Raw genomic sequence first — 19,433 nt, 5'->3', positions numbered from 1 at the left:
GGAGACCCGATGGTGTCTGCTCCTTCACCCCAAACCCACTCCCTTACTGGAAACAAGTGCGCCCCGCCCCCCGGAGAATGTTCGGCTACCGCGCCCCCTCCCCACCGGCCAAAGGAAAGGGGACGAGGGGAGGTGACGCTTTCTGCTTGGGATGGAGGTGGTGATTTGGCCTGTGGTCAGTGCTGTCGCCCTCTCCGCAGAGGTGAGAATGGGTGGTCCGGAGAGAGAGGAGGGGTGCACACCTAATCTCCCAACCGCGGGGGTCCTGGTGGGGCTTGCTGCAGTGATGGGTGTGGGGCCAGAGCAGAGAAGTGGGCGGGGCCGTTGCTGAGCCTCAAGTGCGGGGGGTGCAGGGCAGGTGCCCCATCCGCTCCTGGGAGAGCTGTATCTCCCCTGGCCTTAGGGAGAGGGGCCTTGCCTGGCCTCTCCTTCAGTTGAATCTGGGAGCTCCCGGGGTAGGTCTGGTGGTTTTTTTCCCACAATCTGTTCCTAGGGAGGACTGAAGGGACCCAGGCCCCTGCCCCTCTCTGGCCCCTAAAACCACCTCCCTGACCAGAAATCGGATCATTCCTCTTCCTTGGAGATGGGGAGGGGTGGCAGCTCCTTTCAGACTGGCCTGTGCTGACTACAGCTGGGATCCCCCGCCAGGCCCCCTCCCCTCCACCACAGCCAGGGCACTTTGCCAAGTCCCTGCAGGATTTTCCCGACTTCCTCCCCGCTGCTCCTGGGTGTGGCTGGGGTGGGGGGAGGCGATGAAAGCCGCCCAGCCCTCCCCTGCTGGTTATTGGCCTTCCAGAGCCTACTCTGTATCTAGGCATGGGGGGCGGGGGAAGAGCTGGCAGCCCCACCATCCCTGGGCCACTGGAGGGTGGAGGGAGTCCCTGTAGATTTTGCAGACCCAAGGCTCCCAGCAGGGGCGGCCAGGTGGACGGGCCACTGTTGTCTTTCACTCCTCTTTCCAGAAGTCCCGGCCCCCATAGATCCTGAAGAAAGGGGTATCTTTTCTCAGGGACAGCATTCCTGGGCAGTCCCCATGGGCCTATTCCTTTAGGGCAGCTCATTCTGCCTGCAGTGCCTGTGGCCCTCCTGCCCCCACTGCCAGTAGTCTGTGGGCACCCCAGGGCTTGGTTTGTCTGAGCAGGTGCCCTCAGGGCCCCAAGAGCAGAGTATGGAGGGTGGGGCTGCCCTGTGCTGCCCAAACTTGATTTTGTGGTTCACAGGCTGCCTTGGCAGCACTCACTGTAGGAGCCTTGCAGGAGGAGGGGTCTTTCACCTCCTGGCTGGACTGTGTCTTAGCCCACCCACAGGGCTGCATGGAGCCAAGCTGGACAGGAGCCTTGAGCTCAGAGCCCGTCACCTTGAAACTTCATCATCCATGTTAGTTGCTCCTGACTCTTCCCAGAGGTGGGCCCAAGTACTGGGTGGATTGACAGGGAGAGTAAGGTGTGGAAGGCTGTGAGGTGTGACATTTAGAATTGGGGTGGCTGGGGTCATCTAAACCTGAGGGTTAGGGAGCTGCTTCTTGAGGGAAGGGGTGTGTTCTCAGGCCAGGTATCCTGGAGTATAACAAGAGCAGTGGCGTCTGTCATGTGCGTGTGCTTCCCTGCAGCTTCCTCCTGGGGGGTTGGGGCACTGACTCCACATATCTGCCCAGGGTTTGGGTATACTCCGGACATCTGGCCTGAGCAAATGAGGTGGGAAAAGAAGGAAAAGTCCAGGCACCAGTCTGGTGTCTGCCTCTGGCCTCTGTGGCCATCTCCCCTGCTCCACCCAGTTAGAAGAGAACCGCCGACAATTGAACACCCCCTCATGTCCACCCTAGGTTCGGGTCTGGCGGTACCTGAAGGGCAAAGATGTGGTGGCCCAGGAAAGCCTGCTGGACGGAGGCAACAAAGTGGTGATTGGCGGCTTCGGAGACCCCCTCATCTGTGACAACCAGGTGTCCACTGGAGACACCAGGATCTTCTTTGTGAACCCTGCCCCGCCATACCTGTGGCCCGCCCACAAGAATGAGCTGATGCTAAACTCCAGCCTCATGCGCATCACCCTGCGGAACCTGGAGGAGGTCGAGCACTGTGTGGAAGGTGTGTGTGGGGCCGAGCAGAGCAGGTGCCTTGGGGGCAGAAGGGAGCTTGTCCTAGGCTAGGGCACATGGCATCTTGTGGTCCGACCTCCTTTTCTGGGTCCTGGCTCCCTGGTTTCCTGGCCACCTCAGCTCCAGACTCTTAACATAAGCAGCACTCCCCACCCTGGCCCTAGTGTTGCCACTATCTGTCATCTTGGAGTCTCAGACCTGCAAAGGGATAGGCCTCCCATTCTTCCCTCCGCCTCCCCAGCTCTGCACGCCCCTTCCTGGAGTTCCCTGTTCTAGGAAAGAGGCTGGAACCAGGTGAACGAACACCAGTTGTTTGTGTTCTGCAGAAGCCCGAACACATGTCTAGACGGGGCCCAGATGTTGAGCCTTTGGGGTGGGGCTTAAAGATTGTGCTGGAGGGGAGGCTACCCTGTTATGTGTTCCCAGAGGCCTGCCATTTCTGGGAAGGGACAGTTATGTGGAGTGAGCTGCTTCTAGGAGTTTGAGGGGTTGTGGGATCCCCTGACAGAGGTGGAGCATCTTTCCTTGTCTGCTGTCCCCATGTGTCTATTCTGAATGGCTCAAGAGCAACCCTCCCTCACATGACGGCTCACCCATCCCCTTCACCCCAGGAGAATCCCAGTTGGGGGCTGAGATCCTTGGCTGAGGAATGTAGCAGGGAGAAGTAGGAACTGCCTGTCGCCCTCACATCCTGTCTGTCCCCTCATGGCTGCCTGGGGAGGGATGTATGGGAGGAGGTGGAGAGATCGCTTCCTCCCAGGGCAGCAGGAAGGGTCCCTGACTTCCTGTCCTGGGAAGGCGACCCTGTCCCTGTGACTTGCTCTGTTGGCCGGTAGGGAAGTTCCATCTTCTACCCAACTTAACTCCTGTGGTGCTGGCTTGCTTTTGTGGGATCCTGGATGGTGGACTCATCTGGCCTGGGGCAGACTGTGTGTGTGTGTGGCGGGGTGTGGAACCTGAAGTGGAGAGCCCTGTAGCATCCTGCTCGGCCTGCAGTCATTTGCTCCTGGGATTGCATCTATGGTCCTGATGCAACATCGCACAGAGATGCCAGCAGGGCTGTGTCCCTGGTCCCTTCCCAGCACTAGCATAGCTGAGGGGTCCCAGCATAGCCCTCCCACCAGGTGAGGACTGGAGACCCTGACTGTGCTTTGGAAGATTTACTCTAGGGGAAATATGGGAGAGTGGCATGGAGAGGAGGCAGGTTGTAGGGTGTGATCCCCAGTTTTGGAGGATGAGTTGGAGACTAAGGAGAGGTGGGAAGAGGGGTCAGGCTGCAGAAAATCTGTTTCTGCAAGATCAAGAAGACAAGTCATTAACTCCATAGCTGGAAGGGTCTAGTTCGAGGGTCTGTGGGGTCAGAGGGCATGTGGCACGGGGGCCACCCTAGGCAGAAGAGGGTCTGCCATCTTGCCAGGTCCTATTCTACCCAGGCCAGGCCCTGGCTCTGGATATGTCAGCCTGGGCACAGGACCCCTGGAAAGGAGGGTCTGCAGAGAGAGCCCCCAGTGAGACTTCATCTGCTGTCTGCTGGCTACCCAGGATAGGGACCAGTCTAGGCCCCCAGCTCCAGCTGGGCCAGTGTGGGGATGGTGGTGGAGGGGAGGCCCCCAGGGAGGGAGGGACCCAGAATGAGAAGCTTGGGGTCCACTGTAAGGCTCTGGGGAGCCCTGGAAGTTTTGAGCCAGTGACACGGATCCCTTCTTTGGAAGGAAAGCAGTGCCATAAGGGGCAGGGGGCCAGGGAGAGGGTAGATTAGATGGGGTGCCTCCCTCTAAGGATCCCCAAAGCCTGAAGGACAAGGCTCCCAGGAGTTGGTGCCAGGCTTGAGGAAGACACAGCCCTCTTCCCACCTCCCACAGCAGGGAGCAGGCAGGAGAAGGGCCTGCCTCCCATTCTGTAAGCGATACCTCCCATTCTGTAAGAGATAAAGACCTCTGACCCCACCCCAGGCTCTCCAGGGAGCCAAGCCTCACTTTAGCATGGGGGTTAGGGTTAGGGATGGGCCGAGCTTGAGCTACAATGACCTCTCATCTGACCCTGACCCTTTTCTCTTCCTTGGGGCCCCATAGCTGCCCCCGTCCCTCAGGGCCCAGAGTGAAGGCTGTGAAGCTACTGATTGTGGAGGTCACCCCAAGACCTGTGTCTCTATCACAAATGTCCCCTGCCCCTAAAAGGCCCACAGGAGCCAAGGTCAGGGGACACATCCTGGAGGCCCACCCCCCTAGATGCCCCCACCTCATCCCCACCTGGACCCTGCTTCCTGCAGGGGTACCTGTTGCTGGGAGGCATACCTGGTCCCCAGCTCCACTGGGCTCGCCTTCCTCAGTTTCTCCCTTAGGGCCTGCAGGGTCTTCCTGGCTCTGGGCCCCTTCCCCAACCTCCAGTCCCCAGGAAGCTCCTCCCCAATCCTCTGCCTGGGGAGCCACATTCCGAGCATAACTGAGACAGGTATGTGTCCCTCCCTCTGCACCACTTGTGGGTGAAGGAGACTGCGGGTTTGCTCCAGGAAGGAAGGAGACCTTCGCGCCCTGCTTTGTCAGGGAAGTGGCCTGGCCTCTTCCAGTGCCAGCTGCCCACGCATCATGAGCTGCCCAGGCTGGCAGCTGAGCGGGCATCTCCTCCAGCCTTTGGCCACTATACCCTGGTCTGGACTTGTACACTTGTACACTCCCACCACCCTCCTCTCCCCCACCTAATAAAGACTGGTCCTTGGGCCCCCCTGAATTCCCTAGGAGGGATGCAGGCTTGGGGTCCTTCCCCAGGCCTTTCCCTCCCGAACTCCGAGCCAAGAGCAGAGAAAGGAAGTGTTGTCTGCCCTCTCCGGGCCTGGCACAGGAACAGGGTCGGAGAGTCTGGCATTAGTCCAGCCCAGCCCTGCCCAGTCCTGAAGCCGGGGGTCCTGGCGGCCACAGCCTAGACTGGCCTGCCTGATTCCAGTGAGCACCCTCCCTTCCTCCCTGCCACGCTAGCCTTTGGGCCTTCACGCCAGTCTTGGGCCTTTGGGGAAGGTAGTCCTAGGCTATATCTCAGGCTAGAGAGATGCTGGGTCCCGGGCCGCCGGCCTTGGCCTTGGTGCAGGCCCTGTGGCCTGGGAGCCGGATGTGGACACAGACACCCCCAGACAGGGACTGGCTCCTCAGAGCAAAGCGGGGCAGGTAGGAGCCCAGGGCAGGTTCCAGGGCTGGCTTCCTCAGGGCCAGAGCTGGCTCCCTCTGCTGTCTGGCATTTAGCTTCTGTACCCCCAAGTCCTGAGCCCGCCCTACTCCCCCACATTCCTCCCTGCCGAGGGGGGAGGTGGCTTCTTCCTGTCCCTGTTTCCCTCTTCCAGACGTAAGTTCTCACCCCACCCCCTCCAGACCCGCCCCAGTGCCGTCCTCAGCCCCTCCCCCAGGCAGGTCCTTGGAGCTGGGGCAGGCCCAGGCTGGAGGCTGCGCGCCTGGGCTTTCTCCTTCCTTCCAGCCACTGGGGGCGGGGCATCTGCTCAGGTGGAGCGTGGCCTGCTCCTGCACTGTCCTCTCTCACCTAGGGTCCCCGGTAGGAAGTCTCCGAGAGCATGGGCTTGTGGGACCACAGCGGGCTGGCTGATACCCTCACTGGGGCGGCCCCAGGAGCTTGGGGCGTGGTGGGGGGTGGGGAGGGGGTTGCTGCTGAAATCAAAGGGCATTGGATCCATCACTTCAAGGCAGTGCGCTCCTTTCCCGCAGGCCTGAGCTGGTGGAAACAGCTCCTGACTTTTTCCAGACCCCACCCCATCACCCTGCTCCCCACCCAGAGAAGAGCCCCCGCCTCCATACTCCCCAGCAGATTGGAAATGGAAAAAAAAAAAAAAGTTGTTTTGAAACTGTCCTCTCCCCTGCTGTCTGTACCTGCCTTCCCCAGGGCTCTGGACAGAGTAGATTCCAGTGGGGCCTGCCTGTGGAAGGAAGGCAGAGCCATGGAGGTGCTCGCAGCCTCTCTGGGGTGCTGGGAAGAACTGGATCGCCTGGTCAGGGCTAGCTGGTCTGGATCTGGGGCTCTAGCCCCCTGCCCCACCAATCCTTTCAGACTGAGGTAGGGAGAGTGCAGAAGGTGGGATGGGGCTGCCCCAGGTAAGGTTAGCAGGGGCGTGAGCCCAGACTTCAGGGTTGTAGATCTAGCCAACTGTTGCTTGCCCTGCACAGCCTCCTCCAGCCTGTTTTGCTTCCTTCTTAAAGGGTTAATCCCCCAATCCCCTGAGAATCAAAGCCTGCCCCCACCCCATCACCACAGTGGGGTGGAAGACAGCTGCTGAAATTGACCTCTCTCCTGCCCCTGCCCCCCAAGTCCTTTGCCTTCACCAGAAGGCCCAGGCCAGCTGCCCTCCCTCCCAGCCCAGAGGCCTGAACGGCTCTGCTGGCCCCAGCAACCCCCTCAGCATTGGGATAGGGGAACTGTGGCTCCCCACACAGGCCCCTGAGGCCCAGCCCAGCAAGCTGGGGGCTGCAGGCACAATCCCTGAAGTAGCCCCAATAGCACTTAACACTCCAGAGTCCCAGGAAGCGCCCACCTCTCACAAAGAGAAAAAGGGATCTCAGAAATGAGAGTTAGTGACAGCTACCCTGATGAGATTGACCCAGCTCATCAGAGAGTACTGTGTCCCCATAGGCTACAGGGGGCTCAGGAGGGATCTGGGCCCTATTCTAGGCTGTGGCTGGGAACCGGGGAGGGGTGACCTGGCCTCTGGTGGAGCTTCCAATGGGGAGGGAAGCTCCCCTCAAAGGGGCCTCTCCCTCCAGAGCAGATCCTGAGAACTTCCTCTGAGGAAGGCCCCCTGCTAGGGGCTGCTTACAGCTGGACCTGGGAAGGGGAAGATGGTCCCTCCCACCTCCCCTCCCACTGAGGCATGGGAGGGGCAAGCTCTCTTTCCTCACAGGCAGCCGGCTGTTTCCAGCTGTGTGGCCTGCACATGTGTGTGTGTGTACATTTGTATGCACGTGTGCCTGCAACCTCAGGTGTACCAACCACCACACAACAGTTCTGGTTGAAACTCCAGCTGGTGGCCTGTGGTTCCTGCCACCCTTGTATCGCAGGACTTAGCCTGGGGAGGGGACCCTGCAGATGCTCTGCCAATGGGATGGTAGCCGGCAACTTTGGCTTGTGTCCCAGAGTTCTGGGAACAGGGCTGTGGGCCCTCTGTGGGTGCCGTCTCCTGCCTGCTGCCCCAGTGTCCAGCTGTGCTCCCCTCCCACCACCCCATCCCCGGCAGAGAGCTGGGCCCCTCCTCCTGTGGGCTCTGCCGCTGGGTTTCTCAATGCCAGAGATGGAAGGGCTGCATTGAACAGGAAGAGTCCCTGGGGTCACTTGGGTTCCCTGTCCCCTCACGCCTGCTGGACCCTGTGTCTGGCTAAGTTAGGGAGCAGGGCAGGTCAGGAGAGGTGGGTCTGCCTTTGATGTGAGGTGGGCCTGAAGCTCCCTACCTCTCCTCTTAGCAACTTCCTCTGCACTGCCCCCTCTGCATACCAGGCCCAGAAGCAGGCAACCTGTTGTGGCTCCCTGAGGCACCTGTCCCTCTGGCAACAGGTACATGATTTCTATGTACATTGGGGAGAAATAAAGGCACAACATCTGGGCCAGATTATGGCCTGTCCTGACCCACAAGTGGGGATAGGATGTATGTCCACCCCTGTTCCTAGAGGGGGAAGTGAAGCTTGCTAGAGTCCACTCGTGAATCCAGCAATCATTTCCTTCCTCACCCACCCGTCCACGCAGGACCTAGCAGCAGGCCCTCACAGGACCATTAGAAGGGCTGCTGCAGCTACCCACGCGGCTCTCTCCTGTCTGGTCGGTCTTTCTGTCCCTTTGTTCCTAGCTTCTCTTGGTTCCAATGTTGTAGCCACGCGTTCTGGGAAGCACACTCACTCAGAAGCACAATGCAGATAACGGAGTGCAGTTTATTACACCAGCGGGCCCAAGGCAGAGTCTCCTCTTAGCCAAGGACCCCGACCAGTTTTTCTGAAAACCTTATATACCCTAAGTGTACGTGCCCAAACCCACCTCCCCAAATTCCCTGAAACTAGTCTGAACAGAGGAAAAGAAAGATACAGTCAAAGTTAACCTGTGATTCATATGCCTTAAGCCTAGGTAGTTAACAGTGGACCATTATTAATAGGCCTGTGATCATACCCCAATAAGCATAATAGAATTTATGATTCTATGTGGTTACACAGATAATTAGGGTATTCTTTAGGTAACAGAGAGTCTAGGAATGAGCCCTGGGGCTCTTCCATCCGGAGGGGTCTGGTTTTCCAGTTGGTGTGTCGTTTCCATAGATACTGGGCATATAGCTCAAAGTCCACAGTCCGGCCCAAGATGGAGTCCTGCTTTCAAGATGGAGCCTGTTCTGTCTGTTTCCTCCTTCATCCCTCCTCTTCATGCTCTTAACTCATAGTATGAGCATCATTCATAGGGATTTATTGCACCCTGACTCTCCGACCTCCAATTTGGGAGAACGACATCAACCTTTGGGTTACAGAGTTCATAATACATTGTAAAATAAAGGGTCCACAAAGCAGAACTATGAAGGCAACTATAACAATGGTAAATATAGTTTTCCACCAATCACCCTTCACCCAACATAGGACCGAAGTCCAAAAAGGAAGATGTATCAGACATAACTTTTACCTGACCTTTCATGTCATCTAGGGTAGCTGATCTATAGCCAGATAAATCAGGAATATACACACAACATTCAACTTTAATTATAGCACAGGTCCCTCTTTGTACTGAAACTGTGGTCAATCTCAAGATGATAGCAGCAAGTCCTTGTACCAGCAGTTGATTGTAGAACTTCATCTCTGTTTCTTCTTTAAGATGATCTTGGTTTCATGGGCATCAGAGGGGTCCCTCTGCGCAGTCCACTCGGCGTCCTCCGGGTCTGCATGGTATGCTCTCTTCAGCCTCATGTGGAGGATCCAGGGAGTGACACCTGCAACTTTAACTGCAGTAGGGCTGGTTAGAACAACAGCATATGGACCCTTCCAATGGGGGGCCAAGGAGTCGTGTTTCCAGTCCTTGACCACACCCGATCCCTGGGCACAAATTCGTGAATCTGTTCCCCAAGGGGGAACGGCACCTTTTCTTGTACAAACTTAGTTACCTGATTTATTACCTTACCCAGTTGTTCCATCTGCTGTGAAATCTCATCTCCCCTTACCTGAGGCAAATTTGTTGACACCTGTTTTATTATGGGAGGGGGCCTCCCATACACAATTTTGTACAGAGACGAGCCATGGGACTGTGGGGTCATCCTGAGTCTGAGCAGACCCATCAGAAACAAGTCCACCCAGGAACCGTCAGTCTCCAAGATCCACTTGGAGAGTGTCTCTTTAAGTGTCCAGCTGGTTCCTTCCACCATCCCAGAACTCTGGGGCCTATATGCTGTATGTAATTTCCACTTGATGTTTAAAGTTTTGCTTACTTGGTTATACTAAAACAGCGACAAAAGCCGGGCCATTGTCCGATCCAATGCTGGTAGGAAATCCAAATCTGGGAACTATCTCCCTAAGCAGGCACCGGGCTACTTTTGATGCTCTTTCAGTGCGGGTAGGAAAAGCTTCTACCCATCCTGAGAACGTATATACTGTGACCAGCAGGTAATGGTAGTGTCCGTGAGGTTTCATATCAGGGAAGTCCACTTCCAGATGTTCAAAGGGCAGCGTGCCTTTTACCTGAATCCCTGCAGGTTTCTGTCTGTGCCAACAGGCAGCATTGGCCTGTAAGCAGGCAGTGCAGTTCTGAGATTTTGTCCTGCATGGGGAAGAGAGGAGGGGAACAAAGAAATAGTTTCAAATTATCTCTTCCAGTTTATCATGGCATAGATGGGTCGCTTGGTGTGTTTGGCTTACCAGAGTGGGTGCCAGCTCCTCCGGTACCCATAATTTGCCACTTGGCAATTCCCACTATCCCTTTTCAGTCTTGATGGCCCCTTCTGCTTTGGCTAGTTGGTTTTGAGCTTCAGTGTATTTTGGAGAGTCTAGTGTTAGCTCAGGTAGCTCCGCCAATATGAAAGCTTTAACAGGGGCTTCATTTGTCAACCCCAAGCCCTTGGCTGCTTGTTTAGCGGTCTTATCTGCCAGTCTGTTCCCTGAGCCCGGGGAGTATCCTCTTTTTGACGTTCTCAGCAGTGTATGACTGCAATCCTTTCTGGTTCCCAGGCAGCATCTAATAGGGTCTTAATTTCTTCCTTATTTTTTATCTTTTTCACTGGCTGTCAAAGGCCTCTCTCCTTATACAGAGCCCTGTAGTGTGGCAAAAGCATACCTGGAGTCGGTGTCAAGGTTTGTCTTCTTACCTTTTGACAGCTGGAGGGCCTGGATTAGAGCATATAGTTCAGGCTGTTGAATGGAGCAGTGTGATGGCAGAGAGGGAGCCTCAACAATGGTTTCTTCTGTGACCACTGCATATCCTGACAGTCATTGTCCTTGTTTCACCAGGCCGGTGCTATTGGTGTACACGACCGAATCTGGGTCCGGGATTGGCTGGTCTCTCAAGTCAGGTCTGCTAGCATATTTCCTTGCGATCATGTGAGGGCCCACCTTCTCCCACAGGAAGGAGAGTGGCCAGATTCAGGGCCTGACAAGGCTCAGTAGTAACATGGGGGTTCTCACATAACAGTCCCTGGTACTGAGTAATCTGGGATGTTGACAGCCATTTATGGAGGTCCCCTTGCAGGAGAGTGTTGACCTCATGTGGGACTTTTACAAACAAATCTTGGCCCAAAGTCAGCTTGGTTGCATCCTGGACCAGTAAGGCAACTGCAGCAACTGCCTGTAAGCATCCCAGCCACCCAGTAGCAACACTGTCCAGCTGATTAGAGATAAGTCACAGGTCTGTCCCATGTCCCCATAGTCTGGGACAACACTCCTATAGCCACCTTGTCCTTTTCAGTCATGTAAAGAGTAAATGGCTTAGCAAGGTCTGGCAGGCCCAAGGCAGGTGCTGATGTAACTGTACTGGGTTTGAGTTCTATTACCACTGGGACTTGTTTTGCAAGCCTGGGGGGGTTGTCTTCTGCCCAGACCTCAGGGAATTGTTGAGTTAACTCTCTCTCTTGACCATTGAGCCTGTCCGGTTTCCCTTCTGGGAGATCGTGCAATCTCCCTTCATCTTGAGGGGTTACTGAGAAGAAGAGTAAATAGGTGGTTAAGCCCACTCGAACAGTGGGTCTTTCTTGGGGAGACAGTGACTTGTTCCCCCAATTTAGACAGCAAGTCTCTTCCTAACAAAGGTACTGGGCATTCAGGGATGTATAAAAACTCATGAGTCACTTGGTATCCCCCCATCTGACATTTTCAGGGTAGGCTAGAGACACAAGGCTGCATTTATCACCATCTGAGACCCAGCAGCCTCTGGCTGGGTCTATTGGTGTATAAAGTCTATAGGCCTCGCATAGTCTTTTGCAGAACTCAGGGTGATTCGCTTTCCCTTTGAATCACTTCAGAGGGTTTTGTGATACTTATAGCTTTTCGGGCCCCCCTCTTGAGACCTTGTAAAATAGCCACCCGATAACTCTCCAGGTGGCCCCTCCCTTCCTCTGTGTTACAGTCCCAATTGGGCCTCTCATCGGGGGTGGCTAGTTCTGCCCACCGCTGCGGGTTTGCGGTACCCTCAGGTGCCATTTCGGAGAAGGCAATGGCACCCCACTCCAGTACTCTTGCCTGGAAAATCCCATGGACGGAGGAGCCTGGTGGGCTACAGTCCATGGGGTCGCTAAGAGTCGGACACGACTGAGTGACTTCACTTTCACTTTTCACTTTCATGCATTGGAGAAGGAAATGGCAACCCACTCCAGTGTTCTTGCCTGGAGAATCCCAGGGACGGGGGAGCCTGGTGGGCTGCCGTCTCTGGGGTCGCACAGAGTTGGACACGACTGAAGCGACTTAGCAGCAGTAGCAGCAGCAGCAGGTGCTATTTTTCTTAACCATTTTCTGGCCTCAGTTAGGATCCTGTGTCTTTCCTCAGTGCTGAAAAGGGAGACTAGTAGTTGGATTATGTCATCCTATGTAGGGCGGTGGGTTCGAAAAATAGTCTCCAATAGCCTAATCACGGCTTGTGCTCCCCGGAGTACGGTGGAGCGTGTCTCTGCCAGTTTAATATATTCGTAGAGGAAAATGGCTAGTAATAATAGGCTACAGGGGCTGATGGTAGTGCCCCATGTGTCCTGAACTGGAGGCTGTTGTAGCTTTCTAAGGGGCATCTGTAGTGGGGTTCTTTCCCCCTGTTCCTTGGTGGAGTGCAGCCTCTGTCTAATTGCTGTGTTTTGTTCCCCCTTCCCATCAGTACTCACCAGGAGAGGTGGATACAATCTAGGAGGTCCAGCTGAGGTGGAATTCTGGGGGCACTGACCAGAGGTCTCCATTGCTGGGACTGGAGCCTGCCGAAACGGCAGCTCTACGAACTCCGGGAGAGCTGGTGGAAGAGCAGTGGCTGCTGCAGGAACTTCACCTGGCCCTGGATGGGGCAGTAAGGTGGCCTCCAGTCCTGGTGGAGCACTGGGAGGCAGGCGTGTCATTATCCAGTATGGGGGAGGGGTCAGGTCATTTCCGTCCAAATCCTGTAAAATTTCCTTTTTTATCATCAGTCAATTTTTGTGCCATTAATATTTTCCCCTTTCCCTTCTGGATACAGAACCTTGTCCAAGTAGGAGGGTCTTGAGCTAACCCTAGCCATGAGTCAATATATGGATATTGATCCAGGTGTCCGGGCTCTCCTGTGATTACTGTATAGACGGCTTCCACTATTTGTAAGTTCATGGTGTTCTCTGGTGGCCATCCTACTCCCATAGGGGGCCATTCGACCTCACAGAGTATGTGGAGGCAGTTAGGCTTCATCTTCACCCCGTTCAGTTCAGTTCAATTGCTCAGTCGTGTCCAACTCTTTGCGACCCCATGAATTGCAGCATGCCAGGCCTCCCTGTCCATCACCAACTCCTGGAGTTCACTCAAACTCACCTCTATCAAGTTGGTGATGCCATCCAGCCATCTCATCCTCTGTCATCCCCTTCTCCTCCTGCCCCCAGTCCCTCCCAGCATCAGAGTCTTTTCCAATGAGTCAACTCTTTGCATGAGGTGGCCAGTCTCCTCCAAATCCCTTCTTTAAATTTTTAATCATGCACTCCAATACAGTTGCCTTAGATTCACTTCCCCTCATCTTGCTTACCTTCTCGGACCTTCTACTTTTCCTTTCGTCCTGTCTACGAAGTTCTCAGTACCCTATGTACTTCTGATATTTCCACTCAATGACACTTAAATTGCCATTCTGCCACCTTCCTAATTGGGGTGAGAAGAGCCTTACCTGCCAGATCCCAGAGGGAGAAGGGGGATTGGCGTGTCTTCACCTGCCGGTCAGCACAACCAAACCAGAACACCACGTGATCCAAGATTGTTTCTCCCTTAACTTTTAAAGTCCATTCTGCCTCGGTGGGCTTGATCAGGTGCGGATGAAAATACAGATGGGTTAAATATCCCATGTCCCAGGCCATCTCTGGAAAAGCCAATTCGTACTCACTTATGTATCCCCCTCCTATCCTGAGAATTCCGAGGGGGTCAAGAATTTCATAGCAGATGGGACATCTCCTTGGGGAGGGCAGAATACGAGCACACAGAAACCAAGTTTCTTCTCCTAAAAATCCCCTGGCAATTGCTTGGTAATAATTTTCCCCAAGATGGCATGGACACCACCTCCTAAATGACCTTCACAAGTTTCCTTCCTAAGCCCTAACACACTCGTCAACCTGTGTACCAAGCAATCGTTGCCACCTGCCTATTCCAGACTCCTGTGGGTCTGTGCCCCTTCTAGTCCCTCCCAGGGCGGTGATCAGGCCCCCTCTTCCACCTTGCTGGGTGGGTTCCTCCTCACCTGAGCACTCAGTTCCCCTGCTGCCATCCACTACCTGCTAACATGACAGGTCCGGGCATTGAGAAGCAGAATCCTTCCAGAAGGGCGAGGTGCCTTCCCCCCTCTAGAAGATTTGAGCCACAAGGCCTCAGAGTAGTCCCAAATGGGACTTGTCTCCTCAAAGTGAGGAGTTTCCCGGCCAACGCACCAAATGTTGTAGCCACACGTTCTGGGAAACAAACTCACTCAGAAGGACAATGCAGATAGTGGAGTGCAGTTTATTACACCAGCGGGCCCAAGGCAGAGTCTCCTCTTAGCCAAGGACCCCGACCAGTTTTTCTGAAAACCTTATATACCCTGGGTCGGGAAGATCCCCTGGAGAAGGAAATGGCAACCCACTCCAGTACTCTTGCCTGGAGAATCCCATGGAGGGAGGATCCTGGTAGGCTACAGTCCATAGGGTCGCAAAGAGTCAGACACGACTGAGCGACTTCACTATATACCCTAAGTGTATGTGCCCAAACCCACCTCCTCAAATTCCCTGAAACTAGTCTGAACAAAGGAAAAGAAAGATACAATCAAAGTTAACCCTTGATTCATATGCCTTAAGCCTAGGTAGTTAACAGTGGACAATTATCAATAGCCCTGTGGCATACCCCAATAAGCATAATAGAATTTATGATTTTATTTGGTTACACAGATAATTAGGGTATTTTAGGTAACAGAGAGTCTAGGAACGAGCCCTGGGACTCTTCCATCCGGGGGGTCTGGTTTTCCAGTTGGTGTGTCGTTTCCATAGATACTGGGCATATAGCTCAGAGTCCACAGTCCGGCCCAAGATGGAGTCCTGCTTTCAAGATGGAGCCTGGTCTGTCTGTTTCCTCCTTCACCAATAGGTGTCTGTCTGCCACTCCTCTTCATCTTGACATCCAGCTGGTCAATACCTCCAAGAAGCACCGCCCCCCAACTCAGACCTTTGTGCTGGACTGTGCATCTCTCTTGGCCTGGCCATGGCCCTCAGCAGGAATACAGGGTCTCCTGACTCACCGGCACTGACCACACCTGGGTGCCACCCTGGCTCCTCCAGCTTTCTGTTTCCTCCTAGACATGGGCAGGACCTGGCCGAAAGAGATGGATTTGGGGCTGTCCTAGAGGGGAGGGACAGAAGGTATGGATCAGCTAGCTCCACCCCATCCCCTACCTCAGGGGTCCCCAACCCCGAGGCCATGGACCGCTACTGGTCAGTGGCCTGTTAGGATTCAGACCACACAGCAAGAGGTGAGGGGTCGGAGTGCTGGTGAACAAGCGAAATTTCATCTGTGTTTACAGCTGCTCCCCATTTTGGCATTACCAGCTGAGCTTTGCCTCCTGTGAGATCAGTGGTGGCATAATGAACGTAATGCGTCTGAATCATCCCCAAGCCTCTCCCCACCCAACTCCAAATTCGTGGAAAAACTGTCTTCCACAAAACTGGTCTCTGGTACCAAAAAGGTTGGGGACAGCTGCCCTACCTTTGATTTCCCTGGTGGCTCAGACGTATCTGCCTACAATGTGGCAGTCCTGGGTTCGATCCCTGGGTCGGGAAGATCCCCTGGAGAAGGAAATGGCAACCCATTCCAGTACCCTTGCCTGGAGAATCCCATGGATGGAGGAGCCTGGTGGGCTCTACCTTTTCTCCAGGTGTCTACTACCCCCTCCTCTGTTCGGCTGGCGCCCCCTGGTGGCTGAAGCCTGATTTGGCAGGCGTCCCGGCCCTGGGTTCCCCAGGCCTGCGGGTCTGGCCTTGGCCCTTGTTTCCCTGAGACCTCACCAGGCTGGCTTCTCCTGGTCTCGTGCAGTCTCCTGAGCTTGTTTTTACTGGGCCTCTGTAGTTGGCTCTGCCTGGATGTGCAAATCCCTCGACCCCATCCTTCGGGTCTCTGTACAGTCATCCCCCACGTAGATGCTGCGATCTAGGGCAATCTCTGCTACAGGGTAACCTTCCAGGGGCAAAGAGCTCACCTGACTCGGCACCTGCCTCCTGCACTGAGCCCACCCCCGGAGGAGTTTGGCCGGGGCCGGGCAGGATGAATGCTGAGTAATGAAGGAGGAGGGGTGCCGGGGTCAGCGGCCGCTGCCCTGCGACCCAGCCCCAATTCTTCCACAAGCTCTCACTTAATGCCACCTCCCGACAGCGCGGGCTAACCAGCAGTGTGGGCCCTGCCCGGGGCTCGTGGGTGGGCATACAGCCCGCGGACTCAAGTGGGCCCCTCCCGGCCTTAGCCTCACCTGAGGGGGCGATCGGGGCCGGGCTGCACGCCGCCTCCTTCCCAGCGGTTGGCCCCAGTCCAACAGCGACGTCCCGCTGTGAAACGCCCATTGTCTGCTGAGGCCGAGGGGGAGGGGATGGCCCTGAGACCCGACTCTAGGAGGCTGGGGGAGGGGGCCGCCCTGCCCCATCCTCTTCCCCTCCCCCGCCAGGGCGGCCAGACACCTGTGGCTGGAGGCCGCCTGGCACTCGACTGTTGGATACACTTTACACACTAGCGGGGTACCCTCGAGGGCCCAGGAGTGGAGACTGGCGGAGGTCCCCACAGCAAAGGTGTGTGCGCATGCGTAGAGTGTGTCTGCTGCCGGGAGGGCGGTGCCACCCCACTCCCACCCCATCCTTTTGGAGCGCGCCGGCCCCTCCCCTACGGAGCGAAAGGGATCAGAGGGAGGCCAGTAGGTGGGACTTCATATTCTCTGTGGACTTCGTTCCCGGTCTTCCTCGCAGGGCAAGGGAAGCGTCTGGAGGGGCCCAACCACACGCGTGTATGTGGGGGTACACCCGATGTGTGCTGTGTGGATGAGGGGCAAATGTTGCATTGCATGAAGGTGTGCAGTGTGTATGCACACAGGTGTGTGTGTGACTGCACAGTGCCTGTGCAGACTTGAGTGAGTGGTTGTACGTATGTCCGCATATGGGAGACCTGGAACATGGAGTGTGTGTGTACACGTGAGCAGTAGCATGTTGCTGTGTTTAAGCCTGGAGAGGGTGTGATTCTTGACTTGGTTTATCCTCTCTTCCCGGGACCTAGCCTGCGTGGACCGGTCAAGGCTGAATGACTTTGAGTCTGGAGATCCCAAAATAGCCGGAGTAGCCTGAGCCCCCCTCCCCCTCGACTGGATCTGAGGCCTCAATGGCCCTTTGTCTCTCTGAAGGCATCCAACCCCTGTAGGGGCTCAGACTGGAGCTGAAAGGGACCAGGCTGCATGTGGTTGCCTTTACCCCAGGCCAAGCCCAACAGGGCACCCAGCACCACCACCATGGGAGCATCTAAGGCCAGCCCATTTGCGGGCAGATTCCAGGATCTCTGCCTGGGGGAGGCTTCCCCGCTCCCGCCCCCCCATCCCAGGCCTTACCCCTCCCACATTCTGGTTCCCTCCCATGGCCCACCCATGATGCTCCACAGCTGCAGTGGCAGCAGCAAATAGGGCTCCTGTACAGGCATGTATTCAGTGGGCAAGTCCATGGTTTAACTCGTAGCACTGACTGTGGACCCCTCCCCAAATCAAGGGATCAGATTGCAGTCCTAGGGGGGCTGCAGTGAAAAGTAAACGGGAAATGTGTCACTGCCTGAACTCACCACACCATGTTCTGGGCTCTGGGCCAAGCCCTGCCTGGAGGAGATAAAAAGTCAGACCCTGCCCTGGGTGCTCCCAGTCTGGGGCACCGCCAGTATCAGTGTGGTGTGGGCAGTGCCAGGGTGAGGTGAGAGGGTGGGAGGCCCCTCTGAGGAGAGAGTGAGGACAGCCAAGGGCAGGGTCTCCAAGTAGCCTGACTGATTGCTGCTCTGGGTGCATTGTCGCTCTTTGTGTATTGGCTTTTCCTGCAAGTTTCAGTAGAAGCCTAGGTTCCAGGGCTTCTCTGCCGTGGGTGATGGGGGACCCGGACAGGGTGGGCTGACCCCGCTGGGGTTTGGCAGCAGTGTGCCGGGCCGTGGGACGGAAAGGAGTCCAAGGAGATGGACCTGACAGAACTGAGAGCTAGCTGGCAGGTGGTTGTCCCAGCCGAGGATGGTTGGAGGGTGTGAAGACCCCACCTGACGAGGAGGGAGTGAGCGGGGTGTGTGTGGGAGAACTCCAGGGACGTGATCGTGAGGCGACTGGACAAGTGGTGGGGAGGACGCGAGTGCCAGGTGGGCTGCGCGCCCTGGCCCGCTGTGACGTCACGGTCCCGACTTTCCTGGACTGCCTCTGGGGGGCGCTCCGGACCTGGGACCGGGCTTGGAGCCCCGGCTATTTGCATAACGCTTATTTACATGGGACTCATTTGCATGATCCTCTTTCCTTGCGGACTCAAGTTGGGAGTGCGGGGATAATTTGAGGTGCTGATGTCAGTTCCTAGGGTGGGGTGGCCCACCCTCTGAATTGAACCCAGCCCAATTCCCACCTGTGTATATGTACTTGGAGATGCTACCCCCACAGTACCAGGGTGGGGCCAGCAGAAGCAGAGACATTGACACGCACCCGCGGTGACACGCAGCCTGCAGCCCAGAATCGGGTCTTTGGTGCAGGCCGAGCCCCGCTGCGGGGACTCAGACAGACACTCCGCCGCGCCGTCACTCACACGCACAAGACAGCCCAACCGGTTGGGAGCGGGAGGGAACCCGTCCCTGTCCCGCCCCACTCTCGCCCACCTACTCGCACCCTCTCTGCAACCCCCCCACTCCACCCCCACACCTGTGTCTCCAGCTCCAGCCTCCGCTCCCTTTCATCTCCCACCCCGACCCCCGGCTCCCCAGCCCGACCCTGCACCCTCCATAGCCTCAGCGCCCCACCTCTGCGCCCTCCCCGGACCCTGCTCCCTTCCAGCTCCGGTCCCCGCAGCCGCCCCCCAGCACCCCCAGCCCATGCGTTCCCTTTTGTGCCGCCGCCTTCCAGTCCTCATCCTCCCCATCCTTCTTGCGGCGCAAGCCGCGACTCCCCGCGGACGCTGGGGTCCCCGGAGGCGTCTTCCTTTGTCTCTGCTCCCCGCCCTCGCTCAGTGGCGCCCCTCGCCCCTCACTCACCGCCTCAGCCCCGGCCTGGGCGCGGGGAGCGGGCGCGGCCCTCGGCAGCCGGCTCTTTCTTCTCTCCGGACGCGCGCTCGCTCCTCCCGCTCGCTGCCGTCGCCGCTCCCGCCTCTGCCGGGGACTGAGCAGCTGGGACCCGCCGCCCCGCGCCTAGCTGAGTCCTGGGCGAAGGGCCGATCGCCGCTAGTCCCTCTCGGACCAGCCTCTCCCAGGCTGCCGGGCCGGCAGGATCCGGAGCTGTGGGACTACCGAGGCTGGCTCTGGGAAGACTGAGCACAGCTGGAGCCCGGCCGAGAGCTGCCAGAGCCTCTGGCCCAGGCCCTGACCGGTGTGGACAGCAGGGGTGGTGCTGGCCCTTGGTTGTTCCTCCGCCTCCCTCCGAGTCCAATTTTGGGATTCTGCTCCAGGAGAATTCTGCACACCCATTATGAGCCTCAAGGGCTGTG

The 19,433-nt window shown here is 56.6% G+C and overlaps 1 protein-coding gene and 1 long non-coding RNA gene across 6 annotated transcripts in view; one reads left to right on the top strand and one right to left on the bottom strand.

Moving 5' to 3' along the window:
- Positions 1-19,433, top strand: part of AGRN (agrin) — a 39,339-nt gene that overhangs the window by 675 nt on the left and 19,231 nt on the right. For both annotated transcript variants that reach the window (XM_061383125.1, XM_061383126.1), the window contains exon 2: positions 1,823-2,084. In XM_061383125.1, the coding sequence (XP_061239109.1) occupies positions 1,823-2,084 (262 nt within the window). The remainder of the gene's footprint in view (positions 1-1,822; positions 2,085-19,433) is intronic.
- On the bottom strand, positions 7,988-19,388 carry LOC133227976 (uncharacterized). Of its 4 annotated transcripts, none has more exons than XR_009730013.1 (4): positions 18,985-19,388; positions 16,220-16,316; positions 15,463-15,542; positions 7,988-15,099 (listed from the first exon to the last, which is right to left on the bottom strand). It is a non-coding gene; the product is annotated as an uncharacterized LOC133227976 (long non-coding RNA). The 4 variants fall into 4 exon arrangements; XR_009730012.1 differs by having other exon boundaries at positions 16,220-16,313; positions 18,985-19,386; XR_009730011.1 differs by lacking the exon at positions 18,985-19,388 and having other exon boundaries at positions 7,988-9,862; positions 12,402-15,099; positions 16,220-18,659.

Source organism: Bos javanicus, chromosome 16, assembly GCF_032452875.1.
Source record: "Bos javanicus breed banteng chromosome 16, ARS-OSU_banteng_1.0, whole genome shotgun sequence".
NCBI lineage: Eukaryota > Metazoa > Chordata > Mammalia > Artiodactyla > Bovidae > Bos > Bos javanicus.
This window is presented reverse-complemented; position numbering and strand designations above follow the sequence as displayed.